This window comes from Labrus bergylta, chromosome 20 (assembly GCF_963930695.1).
Source record: "Labrus bergylta chromosome 20, fLabBer1.1, whole genome shotgun sequence".
NCBI lineage: Eukaryota > Metazoa > Chordata > Actinopteri > Labriformes > Labridae > Labrus > Labrus bergylta.
Genome location: NC_089214.1, coordinates 10,538,670 through 10,556,607, shown reverse-complemented (window position 1 = coordinate 10,556,607; position 17,938 = coordinate 10,538,670). Strand labels below are relative to the sequence as shown.

Here is a 17,938-nt window from a genome sequence, read left to right as displayed (position 1 = left end):
TTGGGGGGGTGGGGACAAGCCGACATGCCGACACAAACACTTAAAGGAATCTTGGTGTTACTTTTAATGACAGATGTCCTTTTCTATTGGAAAGGTATCTGAAATGACTTCTTTCCCTGATTTCCGACTCTATCTGATATCCTATTCCGACAATAAAGGCACAAAAAGCCCAAAAATAAATCTTAAAAAAATAAATATATATATATATATGGTAGGGAAAACACTGGAGTGACACGCCCCCTGCACACAAGATGAGGATTTCTCAGTGATATTTAAGGTCTTGTTCTTATCCGGTCTCACCCTGCCTTGGTCTTGTTCTTGACTTGGTCTCTATCCCTAAATGTCTTGGACTTGTCTCAGTCTCGGAGCACTCTGGTCTCGGGTATGATTTGATCTAGGTTAGTGTGGTCTTGACTACAACACGAGTAAAAAGTGCATGATGTCTTACAGCGTGACTCATTTCCAATTCCACTGAGATCAAGGAAACAGTTTACCCCGCCTGCAAATAATGTAGTGCTTTCATTTATTATTGCCTGTTGCTTCTAGAGTTTGGAAACAGGTAGTTTCAAGTTAATTCAGTAGAAAGACTTTTGATCTTACAAAGATAGAAATCCTCTGTGTGGCTCCGTTTCTTATTCCATGGTCTGCTGGTTTAATACATCACCCGGATTGATGTAAATGTCAAACCTGTCTCAAATACTACAGGGTAAAAGAAGATCCCTTTCCTCTAATTGTCTCATCAACATGAAAGGCTGCTCTCTCCTTTAACCATCTGAAAGGGGAAAAAGGTATGACTGATTTCAACAGTATAAACTCTTCAGCGTACACAAATCAAGATTTATTAGATTGCGTTCTGAATCAAAGACAAAGTATCATTTTCAAATGTATATTCGATTCCAGCAGATCTGACTTTGATAGAGTGACAGTCATATCGTGTAAGGATGCATGTATTTGCTAATTAGTGCAGTGAAGTGTAATGGGAATACTGTTATATTTGAAGCAGTATTTATAGAAGTGTTTGACCTGCCGGCGATGCTATAGTTCTCCAAACCACAAATTTCCACCTCGTGGTAGAGAGCACTATAAGGACGACAACAAAGCCAACATACTCTGTGTGAATCTACACTAGTGTTGCAGGATTCAAAAATCGATCTAGGTCTGAGACCACTTTTTGAAGGTCTCAGTCTCGTCTCGGAATCAAAAGCATTTTTACTCGGTCTCGTCTTGGTCTCGGAGTGAGCGGACTCCCGATTTATATTGACCGATCAAGACCACCCCTGAAAGGCTATTTTTCCACTTCATAACTGCGATTAGAAGGAAAATGTTTCTTTCTAAAAGAACCAATAACTTAAGCCGCAACCTTCCCGGTGTTACGGTCTAGGTGAGTGACACGCCCACTGCACATTTGTGGTCTCGGTCTTGTCTCGATCTTGTCCTGCCTTGATCTTGGTCCCGATCCCTAAATGTCTTGGTCTTGTCTCGGTCTAGGAGCACTCTGGTTTCGAGTCTTAGCCAACACTAATCTACACATCGTTTCATGGCATTCTATCCTGTAGTTGAGACATTTTAGTTCTAATTTTTGCACTGAATGAACTGTCTGTTGCTTTTGATAGCATTTAGCTAAAAAGTCAAAAGAAAAAAAGTGTCCAGATTATGAAGAGATGGAATCTTAATAAATGGATTAAAATGTAATGCACTATCATGCTGTTACATTACATCTATGTTTCCTAGTTGTTTTAATATATCATATGATGTGACATATTATAGTGTGATATTAAATATGAATAAAACTGTATTTCATAATTTCATGCCGTCAAGCAGGAATATTTCATCCTACGTGATCTAATAATGTATCTTTACATCATTCAGTTGCTTGTAATATCATCATGTCTTGCTACTATCGTTTCACAGCAACTTTTTCATGACATGTCCACAAGCGTACATCGTGTTCTCTGTAAATTATTCATCACTAGTTTCTTGTCACATATTAACATGGTCCAACACAATCAATGCTGCTACACCAGGGTCAAAGGATGGTTGCTGCACAGCCATACAAATGAAAGTATACATGATAGCATTCGTGCTCAAATTAGACCCTGTCCATGAAGTGACGCCACAGACAAATGTATGTTCTTAGTGTTGATGCATGTCGTGTGTGTGCTCATGGTCCAAAGCATTTTTACCATCAATATTAATGGGTGGGTTCATGCAGAGAAATATTCTCGCAGGGCAATCTCAGCTGGCCACAGAGACTGAGCACAGAGCTGTGCCGTGAGGTCCAGTCAGGTGTGAGCGGTGGTCAATCAGACGAGACACTGACAGCTCGAGTGTGACACTTTGGCTTTAGAAGATGAAGAAGGGAGGATGTCTGATATTGCAGCTGGTAATCTGCGAGATGATGGGTGTCTTTCTGTGACTGCAGGGGTGCTGCAAGGGCCTGTAGATCATTATTTACCCCCCCCTGCTTTGACCCAAACAAAACAACTGGTTGTTCCCTGTCACCTCCAAAGCTAGAATCCAATTCATTGAAACTAACTGTCTTCTCTTTCCTCCGCCCGCTGTTCTTGTGTTTTGTTCATGACTGGTATGGACATGCATCACATTATTTGCGGTTACATCGTTCTCATCTTTATGCTTTAGCCATTACATGATGCAACAATGCAATTTGGGTAATGGACTTTTTTATCATGCAAAGCAAGCATCTGTTAATGGATTTCTCTTTTTACAAAACACTTTTTCACCATTGCTTTACAGAGCCTGCAGTTTTATTCCCACATTAGGGTAAATAGTTACCCCTTCTTCTTCTGACTGTAATTGTTGGCTGCAACAATCAGAATCATCATATCTCCCAAATGCCAAATTTAACTATTACCCTCTATGATGCAAAAAACACAGTTCAGCCTTTAAGCTTTTTTTTTTTTTTTTTTTTTACGCCCCTACATGCCATTAATCACCCCAATGAATCAATTCCAAGCAGGAGTGGTGTTAATTGCAACAAGTTTTGTACGATTTGGGCTTTACATCCTTATGAACGAAACACAAAGCATAAGCTTTCTTCTTGCCTAGATCATCCTCCTCCTATAACACCCAAATGAGTCCATCCCCAGCGGGCTGACAGACTTGTTCATAAACTGACCCTTGGGACATGTGGGCTGGAATTGTGAATGGGTGGTGGATGTGCAAGGGGAGGAAGAGGAGGAGGAGGAGGAGGAGGAGGAGGAGGAGGGGGGAGGTGTTGGGGTGGACAGTAAAACAGACGCAGCTCTCCGTAGTGAGGAGCGCTCACAGAGAGAAGCGCTGCAGTCCGATGGGGGCAGCAGCACAGCGCTGTCTGCACAAATAACCATTCAATACAAGCGGAGCCGCGTCTCAGCTCTTCTCAACACCCGTAAACACTTAAAAATACAACCTCGCGTTCCTCATACAGGTTTTTTCCAGGAGTTTTAACAACATCGAGCAGTCTTGGATTAAATAGCTAAAGACGAAATGGATGCTTCACAGCTGTTCTTTGTGCTGCTGCTCTACGGGTATCTGCCAAAAGTAAGTGGGTTATCTTTTTTGCGTAATTTTTCGTCAAGGAAACTTCACTTTTTATGGTTATAAAGGATAATTTCCATCTATCTATCTATCTATCTATCTATCTGTCTAATTACGCATACAGTGATATTATACCCATTAGGCTTTTTATTGTGATAAAGGGCTGTGCAATTATCTGTTTTTTGGTAAACCTTTGAATAATATCATAATCAACTGATTTTATGAAAAACATATCATATACATTGATTTATTTATTTATTTTTACTCGTTTAAGAAAAATCTATGGGCAAGTCTCCGTTATGGACTCCTGTCTTTAAAGAACATATTGAAGCCCTTATGTCTGGCTCACTTTGTTTAACAGAAGTCTACGCTTTCTTTGCCAACAAAAATCAGGACAGAAGAAGTCAAATTAGACTGTTCAGACTGAGGCTGGTGAGCACACATTTTCTGATTGCTGACATTAGAATTGAATCAAATAAGATTAAGTGTTGGTTTTCATTTCCTTTTTTAGCTTTAATCTGAAATCCTCTTAGGTCAGTTATCAACAGAAGGGCTTTCTACTGTTTTGTTAAATAGCTGCACCAATTAGGTCTTACATTTCATAGATGTTTTCCCTTTCTAATTTGGATAAATTGAATAGTTGGAGGGAAAGCCTTTGAGCATATCCCCATGATGATAGGCTTACCTTTCAGTGCCTCAGTGTTGCATGTAAATATGGCAAGTGTAAAGTGTACACATGAGGGTAGTTGACAAATTGGCTTTTCTGCAGTTATGTGTTGTATTATAGATCTCTAAGAAGCTACATTGAGAACTAAATAAGAAATCTTAAAGGGACTTTCTGAAAAGACTCTTATGAGCCTTTGACTGAATCCATGTAGCAGCACATGGGCCTGTTCTTTGTAGTCCTGGGGAATGTTGGACTTTCATTGTGTTTTGTTGCTATAGATAAATGTCTAATGTGCTCTGCAGCTGTTCCTCTCTCTCCTTTAAGTCATGTCAGGGATCAACCTATAGCTGGAATGACTATAACAGGAATGCTCTTTTACAATTTTGTACAATTACAAGATAACATGTTTCATCAGTCTATCTTGATAGGTAATAAGGTATCATCAGAACAATCAGCTCTACTCAACTTTGCCTTATTTGTACATCACCCTTCATACACCAATACATTCTGGACATAGTTCTTCACAAAAAACAGAAGGACATAACATAAATTGATCACAATAGATAGAATTGAAAGCAAAAATAAACAACGAGATAAAAACAAAAAGGAAGGTAATACAATAATTTCAATGAATAAAAGTTTAATAGAAAATGTAATGAATCAATTAAATAAAATCAATAAATTAAAAAAATATATAAGTGATAATATAATAACTTAAGCATGGTAAAAAGTTTAATAAGACAAAATAAAAACCGGAGTTAAAACAATGACAGAAACATTCAACAAAGAGGCAGTGAGTGTAGGGGCATGAAAACAAAAAGCTCTCTCCCTGGGGCTTATGTGGGTCTCATGAGGCATATAAAAAAGGAAGCATTTGTAACCAGGCTAGTAGAAGAAGATCAGTGATGTATGTAGGAGCAAGGCTGTGTAAAACTTATTTAAAAGTATTTTAAAAGAAGTTGTAACAGTGCCCAATGTGTCCTTGGGAAAGTCACTTAACCACAAGTTGCTCCTGTTCCTTCGGTGTATAAATATGTATGAATTGACAAGTTAATACTGATGGACACTTTATGTAGCAGCCTCTGCCATCAGTGTGTGAAAGGATATGGTGTGACCCGCTGTGTAAAAGAGTTTTGAGCTGTAAGAAGATGAGAAAAGAGCTATTCAAGCTAGAGTCCATTTACCATTTCACCATTTAATAATTGAAGAAACAGCTTCTTCCCCTTGTGACCAGCTCTGCGCTAACAAACTTTCAAATGTGACAGATATTAATCTGATGTTTTTTCTCCTGGTGTAAATGGCTTTGCTTTGTAGACTGACAGTTTGATTAATTGCTTACAAAAGCAATCTAATGGCTGGTCTGTCTAGAGAGTAGATGTCAGTAAGTTTTCAGGTCTCTTAGTTGCAGATAATATTGTATATTCAGCTCAAGCATAAATCGCTGTCAGAAACTTTTCCCTTGTATCTTGTATCTATATGACTTAGGAAATGTAAGTGGATTTGCCATTTCCTGAACTCTGATGATTATTTTGTTATGAACGGTCTCCCTCTTTGTGTAATCTGGCTCTAGTCACAAATTTATACAGAGTAATCCGAGATCTGATAAACTGCCTCGATGCAATGTAGATAGCTTGATCTTAGCAGCCTTAGGTTCAAATCTAAGTTACAAGAAGACCATTTTCTCCACTGTTTATGTTGCATTAATGGTCTGTGTGATTTATTGCAACTGGTGTGCCAAGAAACCCAAACACTTTCTATCCAAATTAAACTGAGCATCTGGCTAAGTTTTGAAACATCACTGTAGTGAGTTATTGACTTACAATGCACAACAGCAAGAATCTTAAACTAAGGCAGCTAATTGGACTCAGTTGATATTATTTGGATACCATTGTACTTGTTCTCTTCTGTAAATGATCAAGCCGCAATTAGTCAGAGGAAAGGAAAAACCTTAGATTACATTTTTTGTCATGTTTTGTCCTCCATTCAAATGTTGGTTCAAGTTTTACTAATCCTTAGGTCTGTATTTGCGGTCCACATTTACTCCTGATGGAAACATCACATAACATACTAATGCTCCACTGTGTTTAAAAAGCTCATTGCTTGACTTGTCTGCCAGCTCACGGTGGGTTTATCAGAGTTCTTTTTTTGGCTGAAAACAGCTTCCTGCTGCAGTTTGTGAGGTACGTGCACCAACAATCAAGTTGTGATCTAAGAAACTGAACTGAGAGATGTTATAGCACTCTCTGGAGTTAAGAACTGCAGTCTGCAGTCACTTTTAGAGAATTCATTGATATAACAGGGGATTTAACAGTGGGTAAAGGGAAATGTAAAAATGCTGATGAGTGCAGTTTTTGACACATGCTCTGTTGTTGTGGGTTTACTGAAAGCAGAAGCCAATAACTGAAATCAGTTCATTCAATTTCCTCAATCTGTAACAAAAAGAAGAGAGGCTTTTTTTTTACAAGTGCAAATAATTTTGTAAAATTGTATATACCTGTGGCAAACAGTTCAGCAACAAACTTAATTTTGCATGAATTAGACTTACTTTAAAAAAACATTATAATAGTAGAATTATGTTTACCAGACATGATGATAAAACAGTCCAGGTTGAATCACTTGTATAATGTTTTAAGCTCACTATTATCAAATGCATCCTGGGATACGGTGTTGTTTCATTGAAAACAGATACATTCAATACTCTTCCTCTTTTATCCATGTTGCTCGTCACAGAAGCATGTGAGCAGTTGAATCTCCTGCCTCCAGCCATGTGCTGCTGCCTTTACTTCAGGATATGTCGGATTTTTCAGCTGTTATCAGTTGAAGGCAAAAACTCCTGAGATCATAGTACTTTGGGTTTTGAGAGTGTCAGGACAACCTCATCCCTGGAGGGAGAGAGGGAGAGAGGGAGAGAGGGTTTTTGGAGAAGTGGTTGTAAATAGCATTGACGTATTTCACAACACTTTATGTGTGGTCTACACTTTATCATATTTTCCATGGTTGTTTCCCTAAGGTAGCTCTTACCCTTCATGTTTGTGTTGATGTGCTGCTTTCAAGTCAAGAGTAGCACATTTGGATGTTACTGACAGACATTTGCTGGAGTTAGACTTAAAGAGTTGTTGGGGGTGATTTATACCGGATTAAATCCTCATTGCCCCCTCTGGCAAACTCAATAATCTTGATAATATCTGGTAATGTGTCATGCACCATATTTTTTCCAAAACGTATAGTGTGTGTTTGAGATTGGAGAAAAAAATCTTGGAAGTTTCTTCTTAAGTGCAGGATACAACTTAGTTTCTTAAACTGGTTTTTAAACTCCTGTGGTCTGAGCTGTAGCTACAGCAGTGCTAAGAAGTATTAATGACATCATTCACCTTTACCTTAAGCCAAAACGTAAAAGCTCCTTTGAGTAGGATTTAAAGTTACCCTCCAAACATGAAAATCTTAAATACTCTGAATTTATAACTTGTAACTACTCAAGAAAGTTTGAGTACCTGGTTAGAACTTTAAATGACTTCTGCTTTCTCTCCAGAAATACAGATTTGACAACAATGTTCGTTTTAAAGCTTATACTACTACATACACGAGTCCTCCCCGGTTTTTTTTCCACATGTCCATACATAGGCTTTAGGTGTCCATATCAGACTTGAGTAAATTGGACAATACTTGGCTTTAAAAATATATCTATAATGTTGCAAAATAACCTCACATTCAAAGTGCACACAGAAATTAAACCTTATTGTCATAGCATACTTTGTTATAGCAGATACAGTTACAGTGTCATATACAGTCATAAACATAATTTTTGTCAAATGTAACATTTCTGAAAATCATTTTTATTCTGCTTGTGCAGTAAGTTGACATGGGAGCAATGAAACGCCCCCAAACACAAAGGTACTAGTTTAAAGGATTTGTAGACCCTAAGCAGATTATATCATGCATCAACTTTGACTGGAATATTATGAGATCTGACCTGATTGTTCAGGTGTAATATAACCTTTACTTTCACTTTCATGCCTGTCATTAACACTTCCAATACTACTGTCAATATTACTTCAAAGTCAATACAACTTTTGCTGCTTTCAGCTTTCTTTGGTATTTATTATTGCTATGCAACACTTCAGATTTAATATTTGACTCGTATTTGATGCTCTGTTATGCGACTTATTTTATTGTTCTGTAATTTTGAAGCACTCTGAAACAAGAGAAATCATATTTTGTATTCATATCTGTGTGCTCTTCAATATTCCTGCGAAAGTAGACATCACAAAGCCGAGCACACGACATGCTGGAGATAGTGTCCGTACTCCTTCTTTAAAGGATGAACACAGCTTTCCTCTGAGTGTTTTTTTTTTGTCTCATTGCATTGAGTTATCACTTTAATACGCATATACTTGAACAAAGAGAAAAAAAAATGTACAGAACTGTATTGTTGCTTTGTCGATTTTATTTTTTATTAACAACAGTTCTTTTTTTGTCTGAGGCGAGCTGCAGATTGCTGTTTACAATATTATCAGATGAACTGGGAGGTCGGACTAAAGGGGTATCTGTGGATGACTGATGAGGATGATTTCATGTTTGACAGCTCCAGTATGAAGCGCACCAAACAGATCAAGTGGACCATAAAAGACAGTATACATTGATATATCATGTGCTTTGCCTCTCTCATCATGACCTCCACTTCCACCGGTCTTGACATGTCTTCCCTCTCTATTCTCTCTTCATTTGCGCTGCCCTTCTCGAGCTCCGTGTTGATCGTCTTCCACGTTTTCATTGACCCACTGGCTCTCTGCCAGCAGCTGTCAGCTCCCATTCTTCAGCCTTTGTTGCCACAGATGAACAATCGGGCTAGATTACTGGGGGAACATTTCTGTGTTTGCAGTATTATTAGCCAAAGTAATTGGAACACATAAACTGACAGGCCATAGCTGCAGGAATGTGGTGCAGAAAAATGCTGGCTTAAATTATTTAAAAGAGCATATTCAGGGGAACCGAGTGTCTGTCAGTCTTAGCCTTAGTTCACACAAATCTTCCGCGGACTAACTGTGCTGTGAATGAAACACATTTGACACCTCAATGTGCTCTCCTCTGCCTCTTCCACAGGTGTCCACGCTGCAGATGTGTGACGTGGTGAACCAGATCGAGCTGGAGAAGGAACACTGTGAGAATAGTACTTTCGGGAACCTCACTTCAGGTCATTCTCTAAAACTCATTTCCCTCTCTGTGACTGTTTTTGGGGCGTGCACGAGGCCATTCGGAGGAAATGGGAAACAGCATGAGTGAATAAATAGTGATGTAATGTAAGCCAGTGTGGGAGTCTAAAGGCAGAAATGTAGTTTTTCCTAAATGGACTTTGCCTCAACAAATAAAATATAAATATAATAGTAAGAGCTTTATAAGAGTGATTGATTGACATTTAAAGAATAAACACTTGATCATCATATTCACTATGGATGGCATGGGACAGAGAAAGCTTCGGCTTTAGTGATTGATTACATTTCTATACCAGTAGAGACGGTCGAACCCATAGTCTGTAAATAAGAAGTGGATGTAGCCTTGTGGTTTTCCAAAGTAAAGACATGTGAGGAAGCACTAAAAGTAATCCAGACTATACAACTGCATTCTCTCTAATGGCCAGGAGGCGACTGAACTGGTTGAAAAGCTCTTGACTTCATTTATTTTTTCTTGTTCAGTTATCATTTCCTGTTGTATTCTGTCATTTTTTTTTTTACATTGCTCGTCTTCTTTCTGTTGTCTGATTACCACCCCAGTGTGTTTAGTCTGTGTGACAGTTTGTTTCTTGTTGCCCCTGATCTTGTGTTTGTGTGTTCCAGTGGCCTATACCACTGTACAAGCGTCATAAACCATTAACACCTAAGAGATCCTGTTTAACAGTCACATGAAGCTGGTGATCAGCCTGACAAGTCAACCCAGAGTTTCCCTAACTGCGTTCACATGCGGCGTTAACTTTATGTGCAGTAACCTCTCAATCATGAACAAGTCTGACGTCAGCTGATCATCATATTCAACTCAGAGCAACTAATATTAAAATAAGGGCTAGATTCCCAGAGGGGAAACTTATTTGTCTCCTGGTCAATTCATACACACAACAAACAATATTGACAGAACAATTACCACACACAACAAGTAAATCATTAACAAACACCATTGAAACCATTTGAGACATCATTTACAGCCATGAATCAGAGCTACAACGAACAATGTTCATTAAAATATCTGACTGCAGCTGGAACAAAGGACCTTCTAAGTCGTTCAGTTGAACACTAAGGCATTACTAGTCGCTCACTGAAGAGCTTCAGAGTCCATTAATAACACTGTGGAAAGGATTGCCTTCAAAGATCAGAACTGTTTTCAGTTTGGTCCTCATTTTCTTCTCTAAGGTAACTGTAAGTGAGTCTTGGGTAATGCAAATCACAGAGCCAGCCTTTTTGATCAGCTTATTGATCCTATTTTCTATCCCCCACACAGACTGGCCCTCCAGCGCAGCATGGACACGTGCCAAGATTCCCTGATAAAAAATTTGAAGATGGTTCTTGCTAATGTCTAAGGATCTAAGCTTCCTTCAGAAAAACAGTCTTGACTAAATACTCCATCAGTGTTTCTTTTTCCAATTCAATTTAGTGTCCAGGAAGACACCAAGCTATTTATGAAACTGGACAATCTGCTGACCTTTAATGATTAGTGTGGAGACCTCTTCCCTTTTTCTCCTCAAATCAATAATCTTTCAAACATTCAATTTAAAAAATATTGCAACACACTGGCTGACAAAAGATTCAATCTCTTTTTTGTAGACAAGGTTGTTGCCTTGGGGAAGGAGACCCACTAGTGCATTATCATCTGAAAACCTTTGGACATGCCTACAGTCAGTAGTATAAAGTGTGAATAAAAAGGGAGATACAACTGTGCCTTGTGGAGCTCCTGCATTGGTTAAGATAATCTCAGGCCTTTTATTATTAAGCCTGACAAACTGAGGTCGAGATATATGAAGAAGTTAAACACACATGCTAAGACTCAAGTCAACACAGCTGCAGTGACAAACTCCACAATACAATATGTGTTTTCTCCTTTCTATGACCCTCTATGCTATCTTCATTCAGCTTTGTTTAAATGAAAAACACCTTTTGATTATTCATTGTGCATTTAGTTAGACATAAACTACATGTATTGTAACAGTTTTGCTCCTTATCTCTGAGTAAGCCTCATTTCTCTACTTCCCTATCTGCTTCCTCACAGGAAGGTAAAGCAGCTCTGAGGTCACATCCCTAATAAATGAATACGTGTGTGTACCTCAGTGAGAGACCGTACGTTTTAAGCCTTGGGTCTTGAATTGTAGTAATCATGTACCAATTGCTGTGCATTAAATCTGGCCATTACAAACATGATTTAAAATTAGGGATGGACAAATGTATCAGCTGAACACCGTCATCTGCAGATATCAGCCCTGTTGAAAGATATTTGGCATGCAGCGAGCTGATGTGTATGAGTTGTGTTGCATCAGTTCAATGCTGGCAGGCCACTTTACTGCTGATTCAGAGAAAAGGTTTTTTTTTTAGTTACCTGTTAGAAAAACTCAGATTTGTCGAAAAATGTCGGCAGTGCGGGAGTCTTACAAGTCTTACTAGATCGACAACATCTGTTTTTAAGACACATTTCTGTGACATTTCAAGAGCAGGGACTACAAGCAGCGATTTAAATGCATGCAAAGACAGCTCATTTGAAAAATAGGCACTTGGCATTACAAAAAAATAATGATTAAACATCGGCTAAACTGTTATTCTAAACGTTGGTATCAATATCGACCCTGAATTTCTCAATCAGGGTTAGGGTTATTTTAATTCTTTACATTCCTTTGTATTTTTTTCTGCTTATTATTGATCCTATATGACATGTGGACCCTGCACAGCATTGATTGTGTCACTGGTGTCTTGTCAAGCAAATGATTGAATTTTACCAGGGCGAGCCTGTGTGTGTGTGTGTGTGTGTGTTGTTGTGTCTGACACAAAGTGAGTGATGCCATGTTAATGGTATTGTCTCCCCCGGGCAGGTTGCCAGGGCATGTGGGATATCATTGCTTGCTGGCCTTCAGCCAGTGTGGGAGAGGTGGTGACAATTACCTGCCCCACTTACTTCAGCTACTTCAATGACCAGCACAGAGGTAAGCACGCCTATACCTTCAGATAATGTAAACACAACATGCTATTACGTTTTCATATTCAGCGTCAAAACCTCTGCTCTGTTTGGCTCATCAAAGCTGAATAAAGGTTCTGCAAAATCCACTCAAAATTAGATTTTTTCCACATGAGAGCAAGAAATTATGTAAATCGTGTTTTCTAGAACTCGTTTAACAGATTGAGTATGTGAAATTTTATCATGCTGTGTTAGTGGAATCATTAATTTTGAAGCCTACAGGATCTTGTTCTGCCATTTTTTAAATATGCTAAGGGCAGGCAGACACATTTATATAGCCTCATTTATTCATATTTACATCAGCTTTGAGTGTTGTGATATTTGAGCTTATTTGCACACAGCCAAGCCTGTGGGACTAGATACAGAAGAGGAAATGTGTTGCGCTGCTTGCAAATGGACATTTAGAGTCATCAAACTGCTGTTTTTACAGTCACTAGAAAGATATTAGAAACCCTGCAGAGAGCCTGAGATAGAAAACTCAAGGCAAACTGTATATTAGTTCATGATGCTATAGTGAAAACCATCATTATATCATTGTTATTCAAAGGACCAGACACCAATTTTCACAACTTTTATTCATACAATAGTTTAATATTTGTTGTCAATATTCATCACTTCACAAAGCGAGGAGACAAGACTGTTCTCTCAAGCAGTTTTAAACAGCACCTTACAATCAATACTCTGGGAAAAATGTAACCCACAATAACAATGTTGACCCTGTGAACTTGTTTCAGGGAGATATGTGGGAGTCCTCCTGGCACCTTAAACCCAGGATAAAAGTAGATCCAGGGTAACCGTAAGCCGTGTACAGCGTTTACATGAGCCAAATGATTTAAAATGTGCGCTGAGTCACAGATTATAATCAGGGTCTAAGAAAACACGGAGGAATCCAAGGAACAAGGAATCCAGCTCATCCTCTATAACCTTTATTTTGGAAGCAGCACAGACGAAACGGGGGGAGGAGGAGAGAGGAATCACTAACCACAGATAAGAAAGAGAAACAGCACTATGTTTTTGCATTTTGTTGAATCAGCTTTTAAAGGCACGGTACTTGACTACCTTCCTCTTCAACAATGTTGTGGAATGTTGTTATGGGCTCTATTCAAAATTGTATCTTCCAGTCTTATCTTTTTTTTTTTTTTTTAAACTTGCATGTTGTTTTTCTGACTGAGGTTTTTGTTTTCTGATGCATTTCTGTGTTTTTCTTGCATTTCCAACAAAACCTTGTGTCCTTGTTTGTCGCACTCTTTCAACTCCTCTGCCTGAAAACACTTTGGCATCAGCAAAACCTCCACAGTTAAAACCACAATCAAAATTATATTAAAGAGCCACAACATGCACGGCTTACTGCATTGCCAAGAAAATATCCATCAATTGGGATGTTTGAAGAAGGTTATAAACATTCATTTGGTGCATTCCATGCAAATGAATGAACTGTGCAACAGCAAACTGCAGGTAGATTGAGTTAGAAGGCTCTTAAGGGACTTTTGTTTATCTTGTGCAGCAGTGACTGCAGCATTGATTGGAGACAGTTGATGGACTCATAATGCCAGTCATGCTCTTACTATAGGTCTTACTCGCTATTTCCAAGGAGAGTTTCACTTTTAGATTTAGCATCTGTCATCCTGCCTTCAATGTTCTTGGGGCTAAGCCTCTATTCATTCATTCTAACATGGATAAGAGGTATAAGATGCATTACAAGGGTAAACTGCACTCAGCCAGAAAACATTAGGACACTGTGTTTGTGTTGAAATATCACCACAACATATTTTGTGTCTAGGACCTTGAAGAGTGACACAATGAGGCTGTGGTGTGAAATGTAAGTTGTTATCACAAGTGCAATTTAGTCTTTGAGAAACTGGCCTTAAGATTTCAAAATAAAAGTTGTTAATGATTTCTTTCTTTGAGTTTTCATTAGACTTGGTCGACGCTTCAAGTCATTTCAGAAGCATCAAGATAATTTGAAGCTCTCGTAATTTTTTAACTCCGTCATCTCTTGTGTACTGACTACATTATCAGTGCGTCATTCAAAAGACATAAGAGCAAAACATTTGAAATAAACACAAGGTACATCCGCCCTGATGAAAGGTAAAGTGCTCAGTGAAGACTCCCATCATCCCAATTACGCTCCTATTACCTACTGATAAGCTACATATACCTTATGCCCCTTTGTTGCCACAGCAACCAGAAAAGCATTACCACCTTCAACAGACTCAGGCTCAGAGTCTGTTGAAGGTGGACCCTGGACCCTAATGGCCCCCACAACTAAAATGCAACTATTCCTGGTGCCAACATTACACATGCAAGAACGGCAAAGAGAACACAAGAGAAAATAGCAAGACCCAGAAAAAAGTCTGAAGAGTGATCTAAGAAAAGAGGGTGGGATGCCCTGAGTAAGACTAGCCCCATTTGGGCTTTCGCTCAACCTCCCCCTACTCCTTCATTATCTTGAAAAGAAGAGAGAGAAAAAACAGAGGAGAGCAATGTTTTTCTCACATTAAACACAACACACATAAAGGAGCTATTTTAACTTAGAGGCTGAAAAAGACCCTTTGTGTCCAGCAGGTTCTGGTCAAACTTTTAAATTGTAGAAAAGTGTTAAATATCTTCTTCCTCAGACTTTACCAGGATGTGACATCTCCTGTTTAATGTTGTTTTGTATTAAGGTGCTGATTTATTCAAATATTTCCTCACTTTATCCTGTGGGAACCATAAGAGAGAGATACAACCTCCAAGTGGTAATTCTAGTATCCCGTTTGAATTAAACATCAGGTTATTGAATTTGAACCTGCATCAAAGTGAGGCTGATTGTGGAGCAAATCAGCACAGACACCTGTTTGCATGTTTTCTTTGATGCTGGTGAATCTCTCCCTCAGGTCCTTATTTTCATTTTCCCAGAGAAATATATTCAGATCTCTGCTGGAGGATATCTATTCCATCTTTTCAACATCTTTTCTGAGTCATTCCCCCTTCAGCTTTTCACCCCCTCCTCTCATGCCTCTGTGTCTGTGACCCAGCAGGTCAAAACCATTCTACCCCCCACTGACTGCGGGACGTGCTGATATCCAGCTATTACAACTATTGGGGCGATGGGACTGATGTGGTCATTGTGGTATATTCTGCTGCATTATATTTTCACTTAGCTGTGAAATATACGAAGCAAAAGAAAAGTCTTCTCAGTTTGATTATTATAAGGATTTTAACTTCAAGGAGAGACTATTTCTACCTTCTTTGACTCACAGCTCTTCTCTCATGAATTGAAGTGTTTGAAGTCTTACTGCAACAGTAATCCTAAACTTTAGTAATGTTGTATTCTGAAGCCTCACCAAAAATCCTGCTGCTATTCATACCTTTGCATGTTTTTAGTCTAAGGAAAGTCAACTCAGCCAGTGGAAACTAAAAATATGGTATAAAACTTGTGTATTTAAACATTAGCACTTTAGACAGGCAGGCATTTGGAAACTCTAAATGCACTTGATGGCAGCATGCAGAAAACATGTAGTCCTGATGGTAAAGTCAGAGACATGTAACTTAGACCTGCTCATTGTCAGAGCAGACTGGATGGATGAACATACTTTTGAAAATGCTTTAAAAAAAAAAAAAGAAGGCTGCGGCTAATCATTATTATCTTCTCACTGAAATATTTTGAATTATTTTTTGCGAGCCACTAGAGGTTGAGTCTTTGTAATCTAAATTGAACATTTTTTATTCAACGTATGAGTATCAGAGGCTATTTGCTGAGCAGATCTGAGACCTGATTACCATTCTAATATTCACCGTGGTAAATACATTGACACGAGCAGGCTTTCACGTCAGACTGAATGGAGTAGACGTCTTCAAACTCATGTAAAGGCTTTGGTTGAAGTTCTTCATTTATCTTCCTTCCTTATTTTTTTTAAATTTTCACTGTGAACAAATAATGTCCGTGAACTTTTACTGATGTTTGATTGAGTCTCATGCACTAGTACTTTCTTTTATCTGTTTTTCCTTTGAGAGGGCTTCTCCTTTATATATGGAAAAACGATGAGGAACAATAGCTTTTACTTTGATTCATTTTATCTGCGTTTTATGAAAGGTACAGCACAGTCAGCGTATGTACCAAGACATTACAGAGCAAGATACAAAGTTAGAAACTTAAAACCGTAGGAGATGATCCACATTTCATTGTGGTCACATGGGTCTGGGTCTGGTCTTATTATATAATGAGACATACACATAAATACAGTGTGCTTTACTTGCACAATGATAAGACTGACTTTTGATTAGAGGATAAAATGTTAAAAATTAAGCAATCCAGACATTTATTTAAAACATGTCCCTTGTCATTGATGGATTTGATCCATTTTCTTGGATAAGGACAGAATTAGCCATCCATCCAGAGTGACAAAACTCTCTCACACACACATTCTTGACCAAAGGAGTTGGGAGGACAAACCAATCAGTGGAGCTGTATATTTCTGTCCAAATTACATATATAAGAACTGAATTCATAGATGATGGGTTTTGTTGTTTTTGTATACTTGCAGCTACTCTTAACATTTGCTAAATTAATTTTCCTTAGCCTACTTAAACTGTAAAAATTGACTTTGACTTTAATGCTAAATTAAAAGTGTAAAACCATGTGCTTTGGACATGTTATACCATTGATAACATACAGAGCTTTTCTGTTTCACCTACACATGCACAATTATTTTATTTAAGTTTATTTTCTATTTTATTCAGCACAAGTCTTTTCCTCCATTTGGTGCCGTTTTTGCAGCTTAAAGACCTCTCAGCAAAGCAGACATCACAGCTGTAAGAGTGGTTACTATGACTACAATCATAGCAAAGTGGAAGGGATAGTATTGGAATCTTTCCTCTATGGAGGGTTGCAGTTTAGGATCATGTACATTGAGACTGTCTAAATGAGAACAACTGCTGCTTAAGGGATTTGTCAAAGAAGAACCAGGAAAGTGCATTTATTTTTCACAGTCAACCATCTATCTTCAAATAAGTAGTTTTAGTTCCTGCCGTGGAATTGTGAATCAGAGAAAATTGAGAACGGAAGCCGTGCTATCACCTCTGCCACATGTGAAACTAAAAAGCTGTTTAACTCAGCCGAAATTCAAGTTTCATAATAAACACATTGAATTTTGAATAAAGTAGGAAGTATAAAAATAGTGTACTCAAGAGGAGATTGGTGAATCAGGTAAATTGAGTGAGTGACGTGTGAATTAAGAGACTTACTGTGAAAATAAACGGTTTCATAAAATCTCCATAATGGAAAAGAAGTCTCAATCTTAAGCGTAATGGGATCACCTCATGAAGACGATGAAGACGGTTCCGCAAACAAGACTCTTATAATTCATGCAAATACTGCAAGGTTTTGCTGTAAACCCAAGGCAGATATAATGAGACAGACACAGCTTGACTACTAAGAGGCTAAGACAGTCGCTCTCTAAGAAAAACCTTCTCTAAATCCACAATTTCGAAACTTCTACTTCTACAACTCTTCTATATCCCTTGTCCAGCTTCTCCTTTATTCATGTT

General features: G+C 38.3%; 1 protein-coding gene across 1 annotated transcript in view; it reads left to right on the top strand.

Moving 5' to 3' along the window:
- The first annotated feature begins 3,274 nt into the window (after nt 1-3,274).
- Nucleotides 3,275-17,938, top strand: part of vipr1b (vasoactive intestinal peptide receptor 1b) — a 39,392-nt gene continuing 24,728 nt past the window's right edge. Inside the window, exons 1-3 of the mRNA XM_020646613.3 lie at nt 3,275-3,540; nt 9,305-9,395; nt 12,267-12,377. Coding sequence (XP_020502269.1) covers nt 3,487-3,540; nt 9,305-9,395; nt 12,267-12,377 — 256 coding nt within the window. The 5' untranslated portion in view covers nt 3,275-3,486. The remainder of the gene's footprint in view (nt 3,541-9,304; nt 9,396-12,266; nt 12,378-17,938) is intronic.